Raw genomic sequence first — 23,336 nt, 5'->3', positions numbered from 1 at the left:
ATGAGCCATGTTAATGAAGGGTGAAGGCAACAAAAGTCAGATGAAGGATTCAGCCATGTTAATGAAAGGGCATGAGTGCCCATGAAGCAAGTGGATTCATGAGCCATGTCAAAGAAGGGTGAAGGAGTGTGCTCTGTAGATGAAGGATTCATGAGCCATGTCAAAGAAGGGTGAAGGAGGCTCTGTGGGATGTGGAAGTGATCTATGAGCCAAGGGCATGAAGGGTGAAGGAGGTGTCAGATGTAGTTGGATCTATGAGCCAAGGGCAATAAAGCGGTGAAGGAGGTGTGCTTATGATGTAGTTGGGATTCAGAGCCATGTTAAAGAAACGAAGTAGTGTGCCTGTGATGGAAGCTGACTACGAGCCTGCGTTAATGAAGGCGAAGGTTCCGTGCCTGTGATGTAGTTGATCATACCATGTAAATGAAGGGTAAAGGAGGTACCTGTGGATGATGAAGTTGATCTATGAGCCATGTTAAAGAAGGGTGACGGAGGTGCCTGTGATGGAAGTTGATCTATGAGCCATGTTAATGAAGGGTGAATGAATGTGCCTGTGATGTAGTTGATCTATGAGCCATGTTAAAGAAGGGTTAAGGAGTGTGCCTGTGATGTAGTTGACCCAGAGCCATGTTAGAAGGGTGAAGGAGGTGTCTGGTGATGTAAAGGATCTTATGAGCTGTGTTAAAGAATGGTGAAGGAGGTGCCTGTGATGTGAAGCTGATTCATGAGCCAAGGCAAGTTGGAAGTAGGGTGGAAGAGCAGTGCCTGTGATGGAAGGATCTAAGGAGCCATGTTAAAGAAGGTGAAGGAGTGCTTGGTGACGAAGTTGATCTGCGAGCCAAGCACGTAGGCTGGGATGAAGGAGTGTGTCTGTGATGGAAGTTGACCATATTATGTTAACGAAGGGTGAAGGAGTGCCTGTGATGAAGCTGGATCTGGCGAGCCATGTTATTGAAGGTGAAGGAGAGTGCCTGGTCGGTGAAGCGATCTGGCGAAGCCATGTTAATGAAGTGAAGGAGAGTGCCTGCTGCAGTTGATCTATGAGCCAGTGCTAATGATGGATAAAGGAGAGCAAATGCGATGAAGTTAGATCTATGAGCCATGTTAATGAAGTGTGAAGGAGTGTGCTTCTGTGGAGTGTAGTTGATCTATGAGCCATGTTAATGAAGTGGAAGAGAGTGCCTGTTGCGGAAGCGATCTAAGGAGCAGCACGATGGATAAAGGAGTGTGCCTGCGATGTAGCGCGATCTATGAGCCATGTTAATGAAGGTGAAGCAGTGTGCCTGTGGATGAAGGATCTTATGAGCCAAACATTAAAGGGTGAAGAGGTGGCCTGTGATGAAGTTGATCTATGAGCCATGTTAACGAAGGTGAAGGAGTGTGCCTGTGATGTAGTTGACTCATTATTTCGCGTTAATGAAGGTGAAGGGCAAGGTGATGTAGTTGATCCATGACATGTTAAAGAAGGTGAAGGAGCGCTTGTGATACGAAGTTGATCTGTTAATGTAGAAGGAAGGAGTGTGCCTGGTGATGTAGTTGATCTATGAGCTATGTCAAAGGGTGAAGGAGTGTGCCTGTGATGAAGTTGATCTATGAGCCATGTTAATGAAAGGTGAAGGAATGTGCCTGTGATGTAGTTGATCTATGAGCCATGTTAATGAAGGGTGAAGGAGTGTGCCTGTGATGTAGTTGATCTATGAGCCATGTTAATGAAAGGTGAAGGAGTGTACCTGTGATGTTGTTGATCTTTGAGCCGTGTTAAAGATGGATGAAGGGGTGTTCCTGTGATGTAGTTGATCTATGAGCCATGTTAATGAAGGGTGAAGGAGTGTGCCTGTGATGTAGTTGATCTATGAGCCATGTTAATGAAAGGTGAAGGAATGTGCCTGTGATGTAGTTGATCTATGAGCCATGTTAATGAAGGGTGAAGGAGTGTGCCTGTGATGTAGTTGATCTATGAGCCATGTTAATGAAAGGTGAAGGAGTGTACCTGTGATGTTGTTGATCTTTGAGCCGTGTTAAAGATGGATGAAGGGGTGTTCCTGTGATGTAGTTGATCTATGAGCCATGTTAATGAAGGGTGAAGGAATGTGCCTGTGATGTAGTTGATCTATGAGCCATGTAAATGAAGGGTAAAGGAGTGTGCCTGTGATGTAGTTGATCTATGAGCCATGTTAAAGAAGGATGAAGGAGTGTGCCTGTGATGTTGTTGATCTATGAGCCATGTTAATGAAGGGTGAAGGAGTGTGCCTGTGATGTAGTTGATCTATGAGCCATGTTATTGAAGGGAGAAGGAATGTGCCTGTGATGTAGTTGATCTATAAGCCATGTTAAAGAAGGGTGAAGGAGTGTGCCTGTGATGTAGTTGATCTATGAGCCATGTTAATGAAAGGTGAAGGACTGTGCCTGTGATGTAGTTGACCTATGAGCCATGTTAATGAAAGGTGAAGGAGTGTGCCTGTTATGTTGTTGATCTTTGAGCCGTGTTAAAGATGGATGAAGGGGTGTTCCTGTGATGTAGTTGATCTATGAGCCACGTTAATGAAGGGTGAAGGAGGTTGCCTGTGATGTAGTTGATCCATGAGCCAAGTTAAAGAAGGGTGAAGGAGTGTGCCTGTGATGTAGTTGATCTATGAGCCATGTTAATGAAGAGTGTAGGAATGTGCCTGTGATATAGTTGATCTATGAGCCATGTTAAAGAAGGGTGAAGGAGTGTGCCTGTGATGTAGTTGATCTATGAGCCATGTTAATGAAAGGTGAAGGACTGTGCCTGTGATGTAGTTGATCTATGAGCCATGTTAATGAAAGGTGAAGGAGTGTGCCTGTGATGTTGTTGATCTTTGAGCCGTTTTAAAGATGGATGAAGGGGTGTTCCTGTGATGTAGTTGATCTATGAGCCATGTTAATGAAGGGTGAAGGAGGTTGCCTGTGATGTAGTTGATCCATGAGCCAAGTTAATGAAGGGTGAAGGAGTGTGCCTGTGATGTAGTTGATCTATGAGCCATGTTAATGAAAGGTGAAGGAGTGTGCCTGTTATGTTCTTGATCTATGAGCCGTGTTAAAGATGGATGAAGGGGTGTTTCTGTGATGTAGTTGATGTATGAGCCATGTTAAAGTAGGGTGAAGGAGTGTGCCTGTGATGTAGTTGATCTATGAGCCATGTTAATGAAGGGTGAAGGAGTGTGCCTGTGATGTAGTTGATCTATGAGCCATGTTAAAGAAGGGTGAAGGAGTGTGCCTGTGATGTATTTGATCTATGAGCCATGTTAAAGAAGGGTGAAGGAGTGTGCCTGTGATGTAGTTGATCTATGAGCCATGTTAATGAAGCGTGAAGGAGTGTGCATGTGATGTAGTTGATCTATGAGCCATGTTAATGAAGGGTGAAGGAGTGTGCCTGTGATGTAGTTGATCTATGAGCCATGTTAAAGAAACGTGAAGTAGTGTGCCTGTGATGTAGTTGATCTATGAGCCATGTTAATGAAGGCATGAATGCTCGTGATGTAGTAGATGTATGAGCTTGGCAGCAAAGGGGTGAAGAGTGTGCCTGTGGATGAAGTTGACTGGGTTGCGTTAATGAAGAAGGTGAAGGAGTGTGCTCAGGATGAAGCGTTTGCGAGCCAGCACGAAGCGAAGAAGCGTCTGTCGGCGTGAAGGATCTACGAGCCATGTTAATGATGGATAAAGGAGTGTGCCTGGTGATGGAAGTTGATCTGGCGAGCCATGTTAATGAAGGGTGAAGCAGTGTGCTCGTGATGAAGCAGATCTAAGGAGCTGGTGTTAATAAAGGTGAAGAGTAAAATGTGATGGTGCTTATCTATGAGCCACACGAAGGTTGAAGGAGTGTGCCTGTGATGAAGTGATTCTGAGCCATGCTTAAAGAAGGGTGAAGGAGGGTGCCTGGTGGATGAAGCGTTGCTGATCTATGAGCCATGTTAACGAAAGCTAAGAGGTGCCTGTGATGAAGTTGATCTATGAGCCAAGTTACTTGAAGGGTGAAGGAGTGTGCCCAGATGTGGAAGTTGATCTATGAGCTATGTCAAAGAAGGGTGAAGATGTGCCTGGGTAGATGGAATGGATCTATGAGCCATGTCAAAGAAGGGTGAAGGAGCAAAGCTCGGTGATGGAAGCTGGATTCATGAGTTATGTTAATGAAGGTGAAGGAGGTGTGCCTGTGATGAAGTTGATCTATGAGCCAAGTTAATGAAGCGGGTGAAGGAGTGTGCTTAAGGATGAAGTTGATCTATGAGCCATGTTAATGAAAGGTGAAGGAGTGTGCCTGTGATGTAAAGGATTCATGAGCCAAGCCAAAGATGGGTGAAGGAGCAACCAGGTGTAGCTGATCTATGAGCCATGTTAATGAAGGGTGAAGGAGTGTGCCTGTGATGTAGTTGATTCATGAGCCATGTTAAAGAAGGTGAAGAGTGTGCCTGTGATGAAGCGATTCAAGGAGCCATGTCAAAGAAGGGTGAAGGAGTGTGCCTGTGATGTTGTTGATCTATGAGCCATGTTAAAGAAGGTGAAGGAGGTGCCTCAGATGTAGTTGATCTATGAGCCATGTTAATGAAGGGTGAAGGAGTGTGCCTGTGATGAAGGATCTATGAGCAAGTGTTAAAAGAAACGTGAAGTAGTAAAATGGGTGATGAAGGATCTATGAGCCATGTTAATGAAAGGTAGAAGGAGTAAAACAGATGTAGTTGGATCTATGAGCCAAGAAGAAGGGTGAAGGAGTGTGCCTGTGATGTGGAAGTTGATCTATGAGCCAAGTTAATGAAGGGTGAAGGAGGTGGCTATGATGTACTCCATCTATGAGCTTGCGTTAATGAAGTGTGAAGGAGAGTGCCTGTCATGGAAGCGATCTGTGAGCCGTTAATGAAGTGTAAGGAGAGTGCCTGTCATGTAGCTGATCTTATGAGCCGTTAATGATGGATAAAGGAGTGTGCCTGTGATGGAAGGATTCATGAGCCATGTTAATGAAGTGAAGGAGTAAAAGCCTGTGATGAAGTTGGATCTATGAGCCATGTTAATGAAGTGTGAAGGAGAGTGCCTGTCATGTAGAAGTTGATCTATGAGCCATGTTAATGATGGATAAAGGAGTGTGCCTGACATGGAAGTTGATCTATGAGCCATGTTAATGAAGGGTGAAGCAATGTGCTTGTGATGTAGCGATCTATGAGCCATGTTAAAAAAGCGCGGTGAAGAGTGTGCTCTGTGATGTAAGCGATCTATGAGCCATGTTAATGTAGGTGAAGGAGTGTGCCTGTGATGAAGTTGATCTATGAGCCATGTTAACGAAGGGTGAAGGAGTGCCTGTGATGAAGTTGATCTATGAGCCATGTTAAAGAAGGGCAAAGGAGTGTGCTTTGTGATGAAGGATCTATGAGCCATGTTAATGAAGGAAGAAGCAGTGTGCTCTGATGAAGGATCTATGAGCCATGTTAATAAACGGTGAAGAGTGTGCCTGTGATGAAGTGATCTATGAGCCATGTTAAAGATGGTCATGAGTGTGCCTGTGATGTAGTTGATCTATGACATGTTAATGAAGGTGAAGGAGTGTGCCTGTGAGCGAAGCGATCTATGAGCCAAGGAAGAAGAAGGGTGAAGGAGCAGCCTGTGGATGTAGTTGGGATTTGCGAGCTACAAGCACGAAAGGTGAAGGAGTGTGCCTGTGATGAAGGATCTATGAGCCAAGCACGAAGGGTGAAGGAGTGTGCCTGTGGAGTGAAGTGATCTATGAGCCATGTCAAAGAAGGTGAAGGAGTGTGCCTGGTGATGTGGAAGTGATCTATGAGCCGCGTCAAAGAAGGGTGAAGGAGGTGCCTGTGATGTGAAGTGATTCATGAGCCATGTTAATAGGAAGGGTGAAGGAGTGTGCCTGTGATGTGAAGTTGATCTATGAGCCAAGTTAATGAAGGGTGAAGGGAGTAAAGCGGCGATGAAGGATCTATGAGCCAGCAGTTGAATGGTGAAGGAGTGTGCCTGTGGATGAAGTTGATCTTGCGAGCTATGTCAAAGAAGGGTGAAGGAGTGTGCTCTGTGATGAAGTTGATCTGGCGAGCCATGTTAATGAAGGGTGAAGGAGTGTGCTTGTGATGTGAAGGATCTATGAGTCATGTCAAAGAAGGGTAAAGGGAGGTGCTTGTGGAGGGAAGGGATCTAAGGAGCTGTTAAAAGAAGGGTGAAGGAGTGTGCTGTGATGTGAAGTGATCTATGAGCCGCGTTAATGAAGGGTGAAGGAGTGTGCCTGTGATGGAAGTGATCTATAAGCTGTTAAAGAAGGGTGAAGGAGGTGCCTGTGATGTAGTTGGGATTCATGAGCCAAGCACACGAAAGGTGAAGGACTGTGCCAGATGAAGTTGATCTGGCGAGCCGCGTAAATGAAGGGCAAAGGAGGTGCCTGTGATGAAGCGATCTAAGAGCTGCGTTAAAGAAGGGTGAAGGAGTGTGCCTGTGATGTGAAGTGATCTGCGAGCCATGTTAATGAAGGGTGAAGGAGTGTGCTCGTGATGAAGGATTCATGAGCTATGTCAAAGAAGGGTGAAGGAGTGTGCTTCAAGGAAGATCTATGAGCTATGTCAAGAAGGGTGAAGGAGTGCCTGTGATGAAGTGATCTAAGAGCTGGGCAGCACGAAGGGTGAAGGAGGTGTGCTCAGATGAAGGATTTTATGAGCCAAGTTAATGAAGGGTGAAGGAGGTGTTTATGATGAAGGATTTGCGGGTCATGTTAAAGAAGGGTGAAGGAGGTGTTTGTGATGAAGTTGATCTATGAGCCAAGTGTCAAAGAAGGGTGAAGGAGTGTGCTCGTGATGGTATGACTATGAGCTATGTTAATGAAGGGCAAAGGAGTGTGCCTGTGATGTGCTGCTGATCTATGAGCTGGGTGTCAAAGAAGGGTGATGAGTGCCTGTGATGTAGTTGATTTATGAGCCATGTTAAAGAAGGGTGAAGGAGTGTGCCTGGGAGGAAGTTGATCTATGAGCCATGTTAATGAAGGTGAAGGAGTGTGCTCAGGAGGGAAGGATCTATGAGCCATGTCAAAGAAAAGGGGTGAAGGAGTGTGCTCTGTGATGTGAAGTGATCTATGAGCTGGCAAGTTAAAGAAGGGTGAAGGAGTGTGCCTGTGATGTAGTTGATCTATGAGCCATGTTAATGAAGGGTGAAGGAGTGTGCCTGTGATGTAGTTGATCTATGAGCCAAGGTAATAAAGGGTGAAGGAGTGTGCTTATGATGTAGTTGATCTATGAGCCATGTTAAAGAAACGTGAAGTAGTGTGCCTGTGATGTAGTTGATCTATGAGCCATGTTAATGAAGGGTGAAGGAATGTGCCTGTGATGTAGTTGATCTATGAGCCATGTAAATGAAGGGTAAAGGAGTGTGCCTGTGATGTAGTTGATCTATGAGCCATGTTAAAGAAGGGTGAAGGAGTGTGCCTGTGATGTAGTTGATCTATGAGCCATGTTAATGAAGGGTGAATGAATGTGCCTGTGATGTAGTTGATCTATGAGCCATGTTAAAGAAGGGTTAAGGAGTGTGCCTGTGATGTAGTTGACCTATGAGCCATGTTAATGAAGGGTGAAGGAGTGTGTCTGTGATGTAGTTGATCTATGAGCCATGTTAAAGAATGGTGAAGGAGTGTGCCTGTGATGTAGTTGATCTATGAGCCATGTTAAAGTAGGGTGAAGGAGTGTGCCTGTGATGTAGTTGATCTATGAGCCATGTCAAAGAAGGGTGAAGGAGTGTGCCTGTGACGTAGTTGATCTATGAGCCATGTTAAAGTAGGGTGAAGGAGTGTGCCTGTGATGTAGTTGATCTCTGAGCCATGTTAAAGAAGGGTGAAGGAGTGTGCCTGTGACGTAGTTGATCTATGAGCCATGTTAATGAAGGATGAAGGAGTGTGTCTGTGATGTAGTTGATCTATGAGCCATGTTAATGAAGGGTGAAGGAGTGTGCCTGTGATGTAGTTGATCTATGAGCCAAGTTAATGAAGGGTGAAGGAGTGTGCTTATGATGTAGTTGATCTATGAGCCATGTTATTGAAGTGTGAAGGAGAGTGCCTGTCATGTAATTGATCTATGAGCCATGTTAATGAAGTGTGAAGGAGAGTGCCTGTCATGTAGTTGATCTATGAGCCATGTTAATGATGGATAAAGGAGTGTGCCTGTGATGTAGTTGATCTATGAGCTATGTTAATGAAGTGTGAAGGAGTGTGCCTGTGATGTAGTTGATCTATGAGCCATGTTAATGAAGTGTGAAGGAGAGTGCCTGTCATGTAGTTGATCTATGAGCCATGTTAATGATGGATAAAGGAGTGTGCCTGAGATGTAGTTGATCTATGAGCCATGTTAATGAAGGGTGAAGCAGTGTGCCTGTGATGTAGTTGATCTATGAGCCATGTTAATAAAGGGTGAAGAGTGTGCCTGTGATGTAGTTGATCTATGAGCCATGTTAATGAAGGGTGAAGGAGTGTGCCTGTGATGTAGTTGATCTATGAGCCATGTTAATGAAGGGTGAAGGAGTGTGCCTGTGATGTAGTTGATCTATGAGCCATGTTAAAGAAGGGTGAAGGAGTGTGCTTGTGATGTAGTTGATCTATGAGCCATGTTAATGAAGGGTGAAGCAGTGTGCCTCTGATGTAGTTGATCTATGAGCCATGTTAATAAACGGTGAAGAGTGTGCCTGTGATGTAGTTGATCTATGAGCCATGTTAAAGATGGTTGAAGAGTGTGCCTGTGATGTAGTTGATCTATGAGCCATGTTAATGAAGGGTGAAGGAGTGTGCCTGTGATGTAGTTGATCTATGAGCCATGTTAAAGAAGGGTGAAGGAGTGTGCCTGTGATGTAGTTGATCTATGAGCCATGTTAATGAAAGGTGAAGGAGTGTGCCTGTGATGTAGTTGATCTATGAGCCAAGTTAATGAAGGGTGAAGGAGAAAGTTGATCCATGTGTGATGTAGTTGATCTATGAGCCATGTCAAAGAAGGGTGAAGGAGTGTGCCTGTGATAGTTGATCTATGAGCCATGTCAAAGAAGGGTGAATGAGTGCCTGTGATGTGTTGATCTTTGAGCCATGTTAAAGAAGGGCGAAGGAGTGTGCCTGTGATGAAGTGATCTATGAGCCATGTTAATGAAGGGTGAAGGAGTGTGCCTGTGATGAAGTTGATCTATGAGCCATGTTAAAAGAAACGTGAAGTAGTGTGCCTGTGATGTAGTTGATCTATGAGCCATGTTAATGAAGGGTGAAGGAATGTGCCTGTGATGTAGTTGATCTATGAGCCATGTAAATGAAGGGTAAAGGAGTGTGCCTGTGATGTAGTTGATCTATGAGCCATGTTAAAGAAGGATGAAGGAGTGTGCCTGTGATGTTGTTGATCTATGAGCCATGTTAATGAAGGGTGAAGGAGTGTGCCTGTGATGTAGTTGATCTATGAGCCATGTTATTGAAGGGAGAAGGAATGTGCCTGTGATGTAGTTGATCTATAAGCCATGTTAAAGAAGGGTGAAGGAGTGTGCCTGTGATGTAGTTGATCTATGAGCCATGTTAATGAAAGGTGAAGGACTGTGCCTGTGATGTAGTTGACCTATGAGCCATGTTAATGAAAGGTGAAGGAGTGTGCCTGTTATGTTGTTGATCTTTGAGCCGTGTTAAAGATGGATGAAGGGGTGTTCCTGTGATGTAGTTGATCTATGAGCCACGTTAATGAAGGGTGAAGGAGGTTGCCTGTGATGTAGTTGATCCATGAGCCAAGTTAAAGAAGGGTGAAGGAGTGTGCCTGTGATGTAGTTGATCTATGAGCCATGTTAATGAAGAGTGTAGGAATGTGCCTGTGATATAGTTGATCTATGAGCCATGTTAAAGAAGGGTGAAGGAATGTGCCTGTGATGTAGTTGATCTATGAGCCATGTTAATGAAGAGTGTAGGAATGTGCCTGTGATATAGTTGATCTATGAGCCATGTTAAAGAAGGGTGAAGGAATGTGCCTGTGATGAAGTTGATCTATGAGCCATGTTAAAGAAGGGTGAAGGAGTGTGCCTGTGATGTAGTTGATCTATGAGCCATGTTAATTCAGGGTGAAGGAATGTGCCTGTGATGTAGTTGATCTATGAGCCATGTTAAAGAAGGGTGAAGGAGTGTGCCTGTGATGTAGTTGATCTATGAGCCATGTTATTGAAGGGAGACGGAATGTGCCTGTGATGTAGTTGATCTATAAGCCATGTTAAAGAAGGGTGAAGGAGTGTGCCTGTGATGTAGTTGATCTATGAGCCATGTTAATGAAAGGTGAAGGAGTGTGCCTGTGATGTAGTTGATCTATGAGCCATGTTAATGAAAGGTGAAGGAGTGTGCCTGTTATGTTGTTGATCTTTGAGCCGTGTTAAAGATGGATGAAGGGGTGTTCCTGTGATGTAGTTGATCTATGAGCCATGTTAATGAAGGGTGAAGGAGTTTGCCTGTGATGTAGTTGATCCATGAGCCAAGTTAATGAAGGTTGAAGGAGTGTGCTTCTGATGTAGTTGATCTATGCGCCATGTTAATGAAAGGTGAAGGAGTGTGCCTGTTATGTTGTTGATCTATGAGCCGTGTTAAAGATGGATGAAGGGGTGTTCCTGTGATGTAGTTGATGTATGAGCTATGTTAAAGAAGGGTGAAGGAGTGTGCCTGTGATGTAGTTGATCTATGAGCCATGTTAAAGAAGGGTGAAGGAGTGTGCCTGTGATGTAGTTGATCTATGAGCCATGTTAAAGTAGGGTGAAGGAGTGTGCCTGTGATGTAGTTGATCTATGAGCCATGTTAATGAAGGGTGAAGGTGTGTGCCTGTGATGTAGTTGATCTATGAGCCATGTTAAAGAAGGGTGAAGGAGTGTGCCTGTGATGTAGTTGATCTATGAGCCATGTTAATGAAGGGTGAAGGAGTGTGCCTGTGATGTAGTTGATCTATGAGCCATGTTAATGAAGGGTGAAGGAGTGTGCCTGTGATGTAGTTGATCTATGAGCCATGTTAATTAAGGGTGAAGGTATGTGCCTGTGATGTAGTTGATCTATGAGCCATGTTATTGAAGGGAGAAGGAATGTGCCTGTGATGTAGTTGTTCTATGAGCCATGTTAATAAAGGGTGAAGGAATGTGCCTGTGATGTAGTTGATCTATGAGCCATGTTAGTGAAGGGTGAAGGAGTGTGCCTGTGATGTAGTTGATCTATGAGCCATGTTAATGAAAGGTGAAGGAGTGTGCCTGTGATGTAGTTGATCTTTGAGCCGTGTTAAAGATGGATGAAGGAGTGTTCCTGTGATGTAGTTGATCTATGAGCCATGTTAATGAAGGGTGAAGGAGTGTGCCTGTGATGTAGTTGATCTATGAGCCATGTTAAAGAAGGGTAAAGGATTGTGCTTGTGATGTAGTTGATCTATGAGCCATGTTAAAGAAGGTTTAAGGAGTGTGCCTGTGATGTAGTTGATCTATGAGCCATGTTAATGAAGAGTGAAGGAATGTGCCTGTGATGTAGTTGATCTATGAGCCATGTTAATGAAGAGTGTAGGAATGTGCCTGTGATGTAGTTGATCTATGAGTCATGTTAAAGAAGGGTGAAGGAGTGTGCCTGTGATGTAGTTGATCTATGAGCCATGTTAATGAAGAGTGTAGGAATGTGCCTGTGATGTAGTTGATCTATGAGTCATGTTAAAGAAGGGTGAAGGAGTGTGCCTGTGATGTAGTTGATCTATGAGCTATGTTAATGAATGGTGAAGGAGTGTGCCTGTGATGTAGTTGATCTTTGAGCCGTGTTAAAGATGGATGAAGGAGTGTGCCTGTGATGTAGTTGATCTATGAGCCATGTTAAAGAAGGGTGAAGGAGTGTGGTTGTGATGTAGTTGATCTATGAGCCATGTTACTGAAGGGTGAAGGAGTGTGTTTGTGATGTAGTTGATCTATGAGCCATGTTAAAGAAGGGTGAAGGAGTGTGGTTGTGATGTAGTTGATCTATGAGCCATGTTAAAGAAGGGTGAAGGAGTGTGGCTGTGATGTAGTTGATCTATGAGCCATGTTAAAGAAGAGTGAAGGAGTGTGCCTGTGATGTAATTGATCTATGAGCCATGGTAAAGAAGGCTGAAGGAGTGTGGTTGTGATGTAATTGATCTATGAGCCATGTTAAAGAAGGGTGAAGGAGTGTGGTTGTGATATAATTGATCTATGATCCATGTTAAAGAAGGGTGAAGGAGTGTGGTTGTGATATAATTGATCTATGATCCATGTTAAAGATGGGTGATGGAGTGTGGCTGTGATGTAATTGATCTATGAGCCATGTTAAAGAAGGGTGAAGGAGTGTGGCTGTGATGTAATTGATCTATGAGCCATGTTAAAGAAGGCTGAAGGAGTGTGGTTCTGATGTAATTGATCTATGAGCCATGTTAAAGAAGGGTGAAGGAGTGTGGTTGTGATATAATTGATCTATGAGCCATGTTAAAGAAGGGTGAAGGAGTGTGGTTGTGATATAATTGATCTATGAGCCATGTTAAAGAAGGGTGATGGAGTGTGGCTGTGATGTAATTGATCTATGAGCCATGTTAAAGAAGGGTGAAGGAGTGTGGCTGTGATGTAATTGATCTATAAGCCATTTTACAACTATTTCTAAAAAAAAAAATACCTCGGTTTCATATTATAATAATTTTAAAGAAAAATATGTTTTTAATTTAAATTAAAAACTTCTAATATGATTTAAATAAGTTTATTATGATCAGATGATTTAAGCCATAATAGTTCTAATGAAAGGTTATATGATATATTATACAATCCTTATAATTACGAAAGTGGGTTCCGTAGGCTCCGTATAGGCCATAAAGGACATTGTAGATACGTGACACTAAACATTAACTCTTGGAAGCAAAAAATCATTGAGGCCGTCATTGCACTTCACCGCTTTCACTTCCTTATCTGGGGAGTTAGGTACCCATTTACAACTGGGTGGACTAGGGTTGATCAGGAATCGAACAAACGAGACTTAAAACTCAACCGACCCCCCCCCCCATGAATTTATAAAAGATTTATCAAGGTTAGGGGTGAGGTAGTTGAGTGGATACAGCACTCGCCTCCTGTACTAAGGGTCGTTGGTTCGCGCCTTTCCAGCTGTGAATAGATACATAAGTTAGAAGCTGGGAGAGTGATAGTGGTCGAGTGTAATGCTAACCATACTGCCTCCTTGTATACTGAAGGTTTACCGTTCTGTGCGCTGTAATCACACTGCCTCTAACGGACCGTCTGTCAGTTCTGTGGGACTCACTTCTAATGAACATTCGTGGTGCTTGTTCTTGTTGGACACTTTGCTGTGATATGTAAAACTACAAACTTCCCTAATGTCAGTTGTTTTATTACGTAGGCGGGACAGATCTAAATGACTGCGTTTTTTTTTGTTGAGTGTTCTGCCTCATTACCAATAAATACTCTGTAACCACTCTTTGATTAAGAAAAATAATAAATGATAAGGATTATTTTTCACATAGCAAGGAATTATTTGCAACATTATTCACTAACTGACCTGGGATGCCCAAAGCAGAGCCTGGGCGTGTAGGCAGCGTTATGTCGGGCATCTTGGAGATATTGGCTAAGTTGGTCATGCTGGAAGAGGGTCTGGCCATGGCGAGGGAGCAACCCATCCTGACGGAGGTGGTGGCGGTTCCGTCCAGCGACGACTGGCGAGCCATCTGTGACCTGCACCGGACCAGAACGTCCACCGCTCAGTCAGTCAGCCAGAGACCATTATTACCTCATAAACTTTAACATTAAAACACTTATTGAAGGAAATCCATGACAATCTCAGTATAGATAATAAAACATGTTTAATTATTAGTTCATATGTTTATAGCTAACGGCAAATCACAACTAAAGACAAAAAAAGTTGTCTGCTGAGATACATTAATTACATTAAGCTGATAGTAGACGATATTTTAAACAAGTTTGGGCCAAGAAGTTAAAGTGGTTCTACAAACTAGTGTGAATGTCAAAGGGATGAACTACCTAATGTTTCTACTACCAAGAGACATTGAGGTTGATCCGTATCCTTCATATTGTACTACTGTATCATACATGTTGATATATGGTAAATCATTGACAAGAAACAAAAAGCATCCAGACAGTGTTGACTAGGGGCAAGAGAGAGCCAACCTGTAGATAAACAGGGAACTTCACGTTTAAACTCAACCGGTGCTCAGTATGAGCCATTTGAATTAAATTTGTGTCCTAATAAAGCCCTCGAAGTTAAAACCCGGTCAGAAAAGTATTACTGTACTTAAATTCATCGTTGTATTAGCTTCTGAAGTGTACCTTCTCTGTACCTCTTTAATTTACTAGTTCTGTGTAGATTTGGGGGAACATTATATATTTTACTAAACAAATATTTCATAAGCCAAATATAAAAGCCTGAAATAAATGCAATAAATTCATGTGGAACAGAGTGTGAAATGTTGCCTTAGATCCTGTAACAGCACATGGTGTCTGATGATGACTTTTCCTCTGAGCACTAACACATGCATGGCACCTTACTGGTATGGCTTACTCTACTTGCAGGTAACTTCTATTTTTTCTGCACTTGCGACAATAGAATGAATCATGTATAGTTTCCCTACAATAAGCAAGTTTGCAGGCGGTCCATTAGTTCAAAGGATGCTACGTTCTCTTAGAGAGTTCATGCATTTAAGTTCATACAGAAAAAAACTAGTTGTCACGGTGCACAAGTGTCGAAATGAGAAACTGAAATTACAATGAAGAATTAACAGATAACATTCTCACACTGTAGCCATTGTACAACGAATAGTTTTCACTGAATATGTTAATAAGTAACAGAAAACTGAGCACTTATGATCTCTGAAAGTGTGAAGGTAGTAGCAAATAATAGAACGGCCTGTAAAGAATGTTAAGAGTGTGATTAACGGCATATTAGATCATATGTAAGGGAATGCATGTTCTTATGTGCCTACATAACGGGATGTTATTATACTCAACTTCAAAGGATTTCATAGTATGCGTTCGCAAGATTTTATTCAAGCTCAGAGAGAGGTTATATGTAGTCTTACAAGTCTTGTGTTCCGCTGCTTCGGGACGCTTACATACACACACACACACTGCTTGTGATAGATATACACTACGTGATAATTATTTTTCACAATTGAATAATCTGAGTAAATTACAGGGGTAATAATTGATGGAAACAAGTTCTCTGTTACTCATGTGTACTTACGAAATTGGAATAAATATGTTATTCTCGAAAGCCGTAAATTATGGACATACTTCACCTGGTGTGTCATTGTTGCTTTGGTGGTCGTTATGTGTGTCAGTCACTGTCCACTGGACGGTGGTTGGAGGAGTTATGTGTGTCAGTCACTGTTCACTGGACGGTGGTCGGAGGAGTTATGTGCGGCAGTTACATTCCACTGGACAGTGGTCGGAGGAGTTATGTGTGTCAGTCACTGTCCACTGGACGGTGGTCGGAGGAGTTATGTGTGTCAGTCACTGTCCACTGGAAGGTGGTCGGAGGAGTTATGTGTGTCAGTCACTGTTCATTGGACGGTGGTCGGAGGAGTTATGTGTGTCAGTCACTGTTCACTGGACGGTGGTCGGAGGAGTTATGTGTGTCAGTCACTGTCCACTGGACGGTGGTCGGAGGAGTTATGTGTGGCAGTCACTGTCCACTGGACGGTGGTCGGAGGAGTTATGTGTGTCAGTCACTGTCCACTAGACGGTGGTCGGAGGAGTTATGTGTGTCAGTCACTGTCCACTGGACGGTGGTCGGAGGAGTTATGTGTGTCAGTCACTGTTCACTGGACGGTGGTCGGAGGAGTTATGTGTGTCAGTCACTGTCCACTGGACGGTGGTCGGAGGAGTTATGTGTGTCAGTTACTGTCCACTGGATGGTGGTCAGAGGAGTTATGTGTGTCAGTTACTGTCCACTGGATGGTGGTCAGAGGAGTTATGTGTGTCAGTCACTGTCCACTGGACGGTGGTCGGAGGAGTTATGTGTGTCAGTTACTGTCCACTGGATGGTGGTCAGAGGAGTTATGTGTGTCAGTCACTGTCCACTGGACGGTGGTCGGAGGAGTTATGTGTGTCAGTCACTGTCCACTGGACGGTGGTCGGAGGAGTTATGTGTGTCAGTCACCGTCCACTGACGGTGGTCGGAGGAGTTATGTGTGCTGGGGTTACTGTCCACTGGACGGGTGGTCGGAGGGAGTTATGTGTGTGTCAGTCACCGTCCACTGGACGGTGGTCGAGGAGTTATGTGTCAGTTACCGTCCACTGGATGGTGGTCAGGAGTGGAGTTAAGTGTGTGTCAGTTACCGTCCACTGATGGTGGCCAGAGTGAGTTATGTGTGTCAGTCACCGTCCACCGGACGGTGGTCGGAGGAGCTATGTGTCAGTTACCGTCCACCGGATGGTGGTCAGAGGAGTTATGTGTGCCGTAAGGTCACTGTCCACTGGACGGTGGTCGGAGGAGTTATGTGTGTCAGTCACCGGGTCCACCGGAGGTGGTCGGAGGAGTTATGTGTGTGTCAGTCAATGTCCACTTCGACGGTGGTCGGAGGAGCGTGTAGTGTCAGTTATTGTCCACTGACGGTCGGAGGAGCTATGTGTGTCAGTCAATGTCCACTGGACGGTGGTCGGAGGAGTTATGTGTGTCAGTTACTTTTCACTGGACGGTGGTCGAGGAGTTATGTGTAACAAGTTATTGTCCACTGACGGTGGTCGAGGAGCTATGTGTGTCAAATACTGTCCACCAGGACGGTGGTCGGAGTTATATGTGTCTGTCACTGTCCACTGGACGGTGGTCGGAGGAGTTATGTGTGTCAGTTATTGTCCACCGGACGGTGGTCGGAGGAGCATGTGTGCCGTCACCGTCCACCAGACGGTGGTCGGAGGAGTTATATGTGTCAGTCACTGTCCACTAGACGGTGGTCGGAGGAGTTATATGTGTCAGTCACTGTCCACTGGACGGTGGTCGGAGGAGTTATGTGTGTCAGTTATTGTCCACTGGACGGTGGTTGGAGGAGTTATATGTGTCAGTCACTGTCCACTAGACGGTGGTCGGAGGAGTTATATGTGTCAGTCACTGTCCACTGGACGGTGGTCGGAGGAGTTATGTGTGTCAGTTACTGTCCACTAGACGGTGGTCGGAGGCGTTATATGTGTCAGTTATTGTCCACTGGACGGTGGTCGGAGGAGTTATGTGTGTCAGTCACTGTCCACTAGACGGTGGTCGGAGGAGAGTTATATGCGTGTCAGTTACGTCCACTGGACGGTGGTCGGAGGAGTTAAGTGTGTCAGTTACTGTCCACTAGATTTGCGGTCGGAGAGTTAAGTGTGTCAGTCATCAACCACTAGACGGTGGTCGGAGGCGTTATATGTGTCAGTTATTGGGTCCACTGACGGTGGTCGGAGGAGTTATGGTGTGTTAAAGTTACTGTCCACCAGGACGGTGGTTGAGGAGCGCGTGTCAGTCACTGTCCACTGGACGGTGGTCGGAGGAGTTATGTGTGTCAGTTACTGTCCACTGGACGGTGGTCGGAGGAGTTATGTGTGTCAGTTACTGTCCACTGGACGGTGGTCGGAGGAGTTATGTGTGTCAGTCACTGTCCACTGGACGGTGGTCGGAGGAGTTATGTGTGTCAGTTACTGTCCACTGGACGGTGGTCGGAGGAGTTATGTGTGTCAGTCACTGTCCACTGGACGGTGGTCGGAGGAGTTATGTGTGTCAGTTACTGTCCACTCAGACGGTGGTCGGAGGAGTTATGTGTGTCAGTTACTGTCCACTGGACGGTGGTCGGAGGCGTTATATGTGTCAGTTATTGTCCACTGGACGGTGGTCGGAGGAGTTATGTGTGTCAGTTACTGTCCACTGGACGGTGGTCGGAGGAGTTATGTGTGTCAGTTACTGTCCACTAGACGGTGGTCGGAGGAGTTATGTGTGTCAGTTACTGTCCACTGGACGGTGGTCGGAGGCGTTATATGTGTCAGTTATTGTCCACTGGACGGTGGTCGGAGGAGTTATGTGTGTCAGTTACTGTCCACTAGACGGTGGTCGGAGGAGTTACAGTTTGTGCGTCAGTTACTGTCTACTGGACGGTGGTTGGAGGAGTTATGTGCGTTAGTTACTGTCCAGTGGACGGTTTCTGTTTTTTTTTAATAAAACTAGCTTGCTTAATATGTTTATTGTTAGACATTGATGATGACGGTTCGGCTCATGTCAGGAATTTACCGTCTGTGTCACCCTGGTGAGAGTTTAGTCAACTCCACTCTATACAGTTGAGATAAGATTTGTTTAAACTTGGTAATTTTTCTACTAATGCTCAACAGTTTTAAAGTAAAGTCTCTGATTCATATTGTTATATTAGTACGATCACTATATGGATGAGATCCTTCTTATAATCAACACCATTGCACCTTCAGGACCAGCAAATCTGATGTCAAGTGATGGGCTTTATCTCATTACAGGTAAGCGTACAGCAGCTGACAACGTCACTGTAAGATCAGGTGATCAACTCTCCTCTCCGACCTTTTGCTATCTTGCTCCCTGCTGCTTGTTGTAAACGTTTCCTCCCTACTATATACAATTGAACACATGATCTCTCCATTATGATAAAATATTGGATGATTTCCATTTATTTCAGTTCACAGTAAAGACTGGTTTATGGTAATGTGGTGGATTCGTTGTATAAATTTTAAAGTTTAATTACGTTGAAATATGTTCATATTGTTCAACGGCTGCCGCTAATAAAGTCAGGGAAAGAAGCTGGAGCGTAATCTTTGAAACTTTGTGATAATGAGGCCTACCAAGTATCACTTAACACGGCTGGAGAAACGCAACACAGACGAAGTGAGACCTAATTGGTGACTTTTGTCTAAACACATTCGTATACTCCTTTGGATTATTATTATTATTATTATTATTATTATTATTATTATTATTATTATTATTATTATTATTATTATTATTATTATTATTATTATTATTATTATGGAGGTCACAACAGGAACGACATCTATTTCAGGGTTCTCTTTTATGATGACGACCTTTTGAGATGAATGTAAGCTGTGGGGGGCTATAATGACATTATTATGAAATACTGACAAACAAGATAAGACTTTTTAAAGCAACTTAGGCTCAAGACACGCGACCATGTGAATCTGAAAGAGTTACACTGAAGACCAATCAACCCATGTTTTTTGTCAACACACAATTTCCATCAATAACATTACCTGATGTACATTGGTTTCATACTTACGATGAGAAAAGAACAGGAAAGCTAAGAGGTTTGCTGATGGGTACTTACGAACTGTAAATGAAAAGACAGAGGTTTGCAAGGAAATTATATACAGTTGGGTATACAAGGAAAACATAGTAACAAATTGATAGACTAAGAAGTCAGTGAGGATATTTTACGAATGAACAACCACTCTGCAGCACTTAATGATCACTTGAGCTCCACCAATGAGTCGACCACTGTGCCTCACCTACTCTATAAGTACCTTGATAAGGTACAGTAATATCACAGGTCGACTGTTAGTGCAGCGCAACGTAATCAATCATGACGCAGGAAGATGTGACGTAAGTGATATACTCTAAGTCTTGAGGATTCTACTCTGGAGCTCACGAGAAGAGTGAGGAATGTGCGAGGACGGAGAGAGGGGGAAGAGGCATCACAGAGAGCTTGTGCTGACAACCACTGACATCAGGACAACAAGCAAGACATAACTGAAAGAACGCTTCACATTTCTCAACCACAAGTTGTTCAAATATAAGTATCTATATACGAAAACATTCGCACTCAAACTAAAGTATATATATATATATATATATATATATATATATATATATATATATATATATATATATATATATATATATATATATATATATATATATATATATATATATATATATATATATATATATATTAGGATAATCACCGATTATTCTTTAAAATGTATCTGTCGTTAGTGCCAATTAGAGAAACTTTTCTTTTTATGTAGCAAATTCCCTGTTTGATTTAAGACGTATTTTTTTCTAAGATAAACAAAATTATTATACCTTGGTAAGTTAGGTTAGTTAGGCTTTAAGTTACCTGAGGTTAGGATATGTGAGACGCCATCCATTTATAACTATTATGGTTATTTACGTATTATTAGTCTATTTTAAGTCAGAAACTTCAAATAAATGAATAAATAGAAGTTTTCACTATTTCCCAATTATTCCTATTTTTCATAACAAATGCCGAAAATGGATAACTTTTTGGTTCTTATCGCTATACCTCAATGGAAATTAAATATTTACTCGTATGGTAAAACTTGCTCTGTTTCATTTAAGGCTTTGTTTACTGCCATAATATAGCAAAATTATACCTAAAGTAGGTTAAGTTATGTTAGGTTAGGTTAGGTTAGGTTAGCTTAGGTTTTGTATGAAACTTTTCATTTATAGGTATGATCAATATGATCGTTTATGACCTATCAGAAGTTTCCAAAAATATAGAAGTACATAAAACTTATCGCTACTCGGCAATAATCGTCTCATATATATATATATATATATATATATATATATATATATATATATATATATATATATATATATATATATATATATATATATATATATATATATATATATATATATATATATATATTTCATGTAGATCCACAATGAAAATGTGGATAAGATAAATCTTGATAAAATTACACGGGAAAAGGGAAACGTCTTGAATAAAGACGAAAACTAAGGTGCTCCGTTGTTTCCTTTTTCCCGTGTGATTTTATCAAGATATATATATATATATATATATATATATATATATATATATATATATATATATATATATAATATATATATATATATATATATATATATATATATATATATATATATATATATATATATATATATATATATATATATATATAATTGTGTGTGTACACACATACATGTACAGGAGCACATCTAGGGGCGCCTGAGCCGGTCACGTCAGTAACACACACAGGTGTGGACCTTCACGTGGGCTTCAGGTGCGACGAAAACGCTTATTTAATGCAAGACGAGACAAGACGTATGACTGATAATAAAGATGGTTTGTTCGTTGATCTTTTATTTAACCTTTAAATAAATATTTTGTATTATGCAAGTAAATCACTGTGGGTGCGCGTGATCCAGTGATATACTCTCCCTGTTTAGCTGCTCTTATCATCCAGTTTAACCCCAAAAATCATCTCTGAAATATTATAAGCGATGGTTAATTAATACTGTATTGCAAGATAGAGTTTGTTGTAAGGATCATTAACACAGGTAAAGTACCTCATGACGTCAGGACCTTCATCATCGCGTCGAGGTCCTACAGTAGTGACGATCTCAACACTGCCGAAATATGACCACAGCGGTGAGTGTAAAGCCCCGTCCACACGATCGAGCAGTGCCCGGTCTGAGTGTTGTTGTACACACGGGGGTGGTTGGCGGCAGTCATAGTCGGGCGCCGGTAGCTAGTAGGTGGTCGACAGTGGCGGGTGCGGTACGATCACCATGGTGTGTCGCAGGAATAATCGCCGGACAGTTAAAGCGAATAGCGTTGTGTACTATAATAATTGCTGCTATGTGCAAAGAGAAGAACCAAATGCAGAAAAGGGAATGGTGAAAAAAGTGTGGTTAGGTCGAAGAAAAGTATTAGGAAGTCATGCCACGATCTTACGTGAACTGCAAGATGGACATGAGCAAGACTTCACCAATTACATGAGAATGGACCCCAACACCTTTTACAAACTCCTAGCGAAAGTGGAACCATATATAAAAAAACAGGATACCAATATGAGGGAGAGTATATCTGCAGAGGCTCGTCTAGAGGCAACGCTCATATATCTCTCAACTGGGCGCACCTACACGTCACTTCAGTATAGAACGAGGATATCAAAACAAAATTTGTCTCCCATAATACCTGCAACTTGTCAAGCCATGTATGAAGTATTCAATGAAGATTACTTGCAGGTGAGATTTGTAGTACATAAAAATTCATTGAATAATGTTAGAATTATGATATGCATAGACAGGAAGCTATGGAACTAGAGTGAGGAGAGCGGCAGGAACGAAGAACACACACGAATGTCCTCATTACATAATACATAAACAATCTCCCGTTTATTGTCACACCAATAATGTACATTGCGTAAGCTTATTTGGTTATACACTGGACATCTGTACCGAGCGGGGAACATATACGTATCACATTTGCAGTACTTAACTCAGGTTTTACAAAGTGCTAGCTTACATTCTGTCAGTATCTCTGTTCACACCTCACCGACTTGAGGACCCCGACCCCCGAGGTCAGCGGTGGCGTAGTGATGAGCTGCTTTTGACAGTCACCTGAGGTTCCAATAATAACACGTGGCTTGTATTGCAGGCTTGTGTAATGCTGAATTCTAATGACAATATTATAGGAATCTCAGTTTACCGGTTTTATCGATTGTCTGGCAGAGTCGTCGTTCCATATCCGGCAGCAAACCACCAGGCAGGCGGACCATGATTTCGCTCAACGACAGGCACGTGCAATCCGCTGGTTTGCCTTCCAATTTTGCCCGATAACGGGCATTTAGCGCGTGCCCGCCGGGCACTGCTCGATCGTGTGGACGGGCCTTAAACCTTGAGTATATAGTGAACCTTTGGATGATGATGTTATTATTATCACTTGTTAACTAAAGTGGTTTATGGTGTTATTAACTACGATTATCCTAGTGTGGTGTGGGAGGGAGAGTGGTGTGGTGTGGGAGGGAGAGTGATAGAGGGATAGGTGGAACAGAGAAGAGGCGATGGAAATATAGGTAGGGACTGGGAGAGAGAGAGAGCCGAGACGTGTACTGGCCGGAGAACAAGGCTATGAGCGGCAGGCTTTATATATCTGTTAATGAATAACACTTAACTGACCAGGTGACCGTGAGGTCGTTGAATCAGGATCTGTGGACGAAATGGTGAAATTTTGATATTTGTGCTAATTACTTGGACGACACTTGAATATCGGAATTCCATCTTTTTGGCCACGGATCCTCAATCTACACGTCGAGGACGACCTACACTAATATTTTAACCAAAACTTAGACACAGAAAATTATGAAATTAATTATCAAAATTGAAGGGCGGTGTGGAGGGGGGGCGGGGGGCAGGGAGGGAAGGATTGGTGAAGAAAGAGGGAGGGTGACATAGTTGATTCTACACCAGATGTCAAAAGTTCACTCCTTCCCAGACTGAAGCAATATTGACCCCAAGTGAGCCAAAACAACACACCTGCGCCACACGACTCAGGGTAAGTGAGTTCTGAGTCTCGTTCCCGTGA

At 42.9% G+C, this 23,336-nt stretch overlaps 1 protein-coding gene across 1 annotated transcript in view; it reads right to left on the bottom strand.

Moving 5' to 3' along the window:
* The window catches only part of LOC121879365 (histone-lysine N-methyltransferase 2D-like), a gene marked incomplete in the record, with an annotated part of 241,215 nt that overhangs the window by 76,939 nt on the left and 140,940 nt on the right, over positions 1–23,336 (bottom strand). The window contains 2 exon segments of the mRNA XM_042385969.1: positions 13,516–13,692; positions 19,305–19,307. Of these exon segments, the coding sequence (XP_042241903.1) occupies positions 13,516–13,692; positions 19,305–19,307 (180 nt within the window).

The sequence above is a fragment of the Homarus americanus genome, unplaced genomic scaffold, assembly GCF_018991925.1.
Source record: "Homarus americanus isolate GMGI-L3 unplaced genomic scaffold, GMGI_Hamer_2.0 scaffold16894, whole genome shotgun sequence".
Taxonomy (NCBI): domain Eukaryota; kingdom Metazoa; phylum Arthropoda; class Malacostraca; order Decapoda; family Nephropidae; genus Homarus; species Homarus americanus.
The sequence above is the reverse complement of the archived record's forward strand: the minus strand, read 5'-3'. Positions and strand labels throughout refer to the sequence as shown.